At 55.7% G+C, this 2,237-nt stretch overlaps 1 protein-coding gene across 1 annotated transcript; it reads right to left on the bottom strand.

Annotated features, from left to right (window-relative positions):
• Positions 1 to 348: 348 nt before the first annotated feature.
• LOC144491254 (low-density lipoprotein receptor-related protein 11-like) lies at positions 349 to 1,109 on the bottom strand (the record flags this gene model as incomplete). The annotated part of the gene is made up of 1 exon (XM_078208936.1): positions 349 to 1,109. A coding segment is annotated over exon 1 (493 nt), but the record flags the coding sequence as incomplete, so codon positions are not given.
• Between the last annotated feature and the right edge of the window lie 1,128 nt (positions 1,110 to 2,237).

Below are 2,237 nucleotides of genomic sequence, written 5' to 3'. Positions count from 1 at the left end.
GGGGGTGATTTGGGGGGGGTGTGATTTGGGGGTGTGTGATTTGGGGGTGTGTGATTTGGGGGTGTGTGATTTGGGGGCTGATTTGGGGGGGGGGAGTGATTTGGGGGTGTGTGATTTGGGGGGGTGTGATTTGGGGGGGGTGTGATTTGGGGGGGGTGATTTGGGGGGGTGTGATTTGGGGGGGGTGTGATTTTGGGGGGTGTGATTTGGGGGGGGCGTGATTTTGGGGAAGGTGTTATTTGGGGGAAGGTGTGATTTGGGGGGGGGTGTGATTTGCGGGGGGGTGATTGGGGGGGGGCGGTATAGTGAAGCAGTGAGTGCTGTCCCCCCTCTCCCTCCGGGCCTTACCGTTGCCATAGTGATTGGGCCGCGGGCCCCGGGTGAAGCTGCTGTAGCCGCGGTGCGGGGAGAAGCGGCAGACATCGCGGCCCCGGGCGGTGCAGTTGAAGAGGTAGCAGCTGAGGGCGGCCGGGGGGCGGCTGGCGGCCTCCGGGCCCCGGGCCCAGTGCAGGCCTCCCCGCTCCACCACCGCCACCGTGCAGCCGGGGAAGGCGCAGCAGGACCGCAGGCACTGCGCCGGGCTGCTGATGGCGGTCGGGGCGCTGAGGAACGAGGCCCCGGCGCCCAGTGAGTCACGGGTGCGGATGATGTGGTCCTGCATCAGGCCGAAGGCGGACTGGCAGCGCGCCGAGGCCCCGGCTCCGGCCTCGGGGCTCCAGCCTCCGGCCGCCCTCCCTGGCTGCTGGCCGAACTCGCCGAGCGGCCCCGGCCCCACCGCCGCCGCCCGCAGCCACAGGCAGGCCGCCAGCAGCCCGCAGCTCAGCGGCCAAGCTCCGGGCATGGTTCCCAGTGCGGGCCCCGCCTCAGCTCCTCATCCTGCCCGGATCCGGGGACAGACAGGCGGCGGCACCGAGACAACCCAGCCCGGGATCCAGAATGGGAGGGAGCAGCGAGAGGGAGGGATCAGAGAGGCAGGGGGAGTGGTGGATACAGCGCTACATGAAAAGAGCAGGGGAGTGAGATTGATTCAGGACTCATGCAAAGAGATAGTATAAGCACGATGGGCCAAATGGTTGCATTCTGAGCTGCAAGATTCCTTCATTAGAGGGGGTAAAAAGGGCCTTCATAACAACTTATTTTGTGAGTCAATGATTTAAAAAATATGCATGGACTTGCAATACTAGGTTTTGGTAAAGAGTTTCCGTGAACATTGCCATTTTAAGAATGTGAGCAGGCTGTTTCCATGCGATTGGTTAAAAACAAACTTGCTTCAGTTCACTGCTCTTGACTCTGTTTTAACCGACTGTTTTTGTGAAAGAGCTGGAGTCAGCTGAATAGCAGGGGGAACGGAACCCTGGACAATAAGCCGCTCACCATGGTCCTCTTCTCTTCCCTGACACCTGTTTTTATTGCAGTGATTTGCGTTTGTTTGGTTCTCCTGTGGAACCATCAGAGAAAGACCAAGGGAGAGAACAAAATCAAAACTGAAGAGAGAATCAGTTCCAGACCCTGGGCGGATGAAGACTTACGAGACGAGACAGAGCTCGCAGGGGATGAGTGTGGTAAGGTTCAATATGACATAGAATTGGACAGCAATTTGATCATGAAAATGGTGGGGTGAAATTGGGCTGGAGTGGGGCAGAAAACACAGGAATGGTGTAGGGCATTTAGCCCTTTGACTCTGGTCTGCCATCCAGCTAAATTGTAGCTGATTTGTAACTTCATTTAATTCCTTTGATTCTATTACCTTGTCTACAAACACTGATCAATCTCAGTTTTGCAATTTTCAATTGACCCCAACTCAGCAGCTTTTTGGGAAAGAGAGTTCCACCTTTCCTCTATTCTTGGTGTGAAGAGGTATTTCTGAATATCTCTGAGCAGCCTCGCTCCACTTTTAAGGTTATGCCTCCATGTCCTGCATTCCGCCACCTGAGGAAATAGAACTATAGAATCCCTACAGTGCAGAAGGAAGTCATTCAGCCCATCGAGCCTGCACCAACAACAATCCCAGACTCTATCCCCATAACCCCACATATTTATCCTGCTAATCTTCCTGGCACTAAGGGGCAATTTAGCATTTTTGGATTGTGGGAGGAAACCGGAGCACCCAGAGGAAATGCACGCAGACACAGGGAGAACGTGCAAACTCCACACACTCACCCAAGGGTAGAATCGAACCCGGGTCCCTGGTGCTGTGAGGTAGCAGTGGTAATCACTGTGCCAAAATAGTTTCTATA

The sequence above is a fragment of the Mustelus asterias genome, unplaced genomic scaffold (genome assembly GCF_964213995.1).
Source record: "Mustelus asterias unplaced genomic scaffold, sMusAst1.hap1.1 HAP1_SCAFFOLD_4843, whole genome shotgun sequence".
NCBI classification, from domain to species: Eukaryota; Metazoa; Chordata; class Chondrichthyes; order Carcharhiniformes; family Triakidae; genus Mustelus; species Mustelus asterias.
Note: the sequence above shows the minus strand (reverse complement) of the source record. Positions and strands in the feature narration are given on the sequence as shown.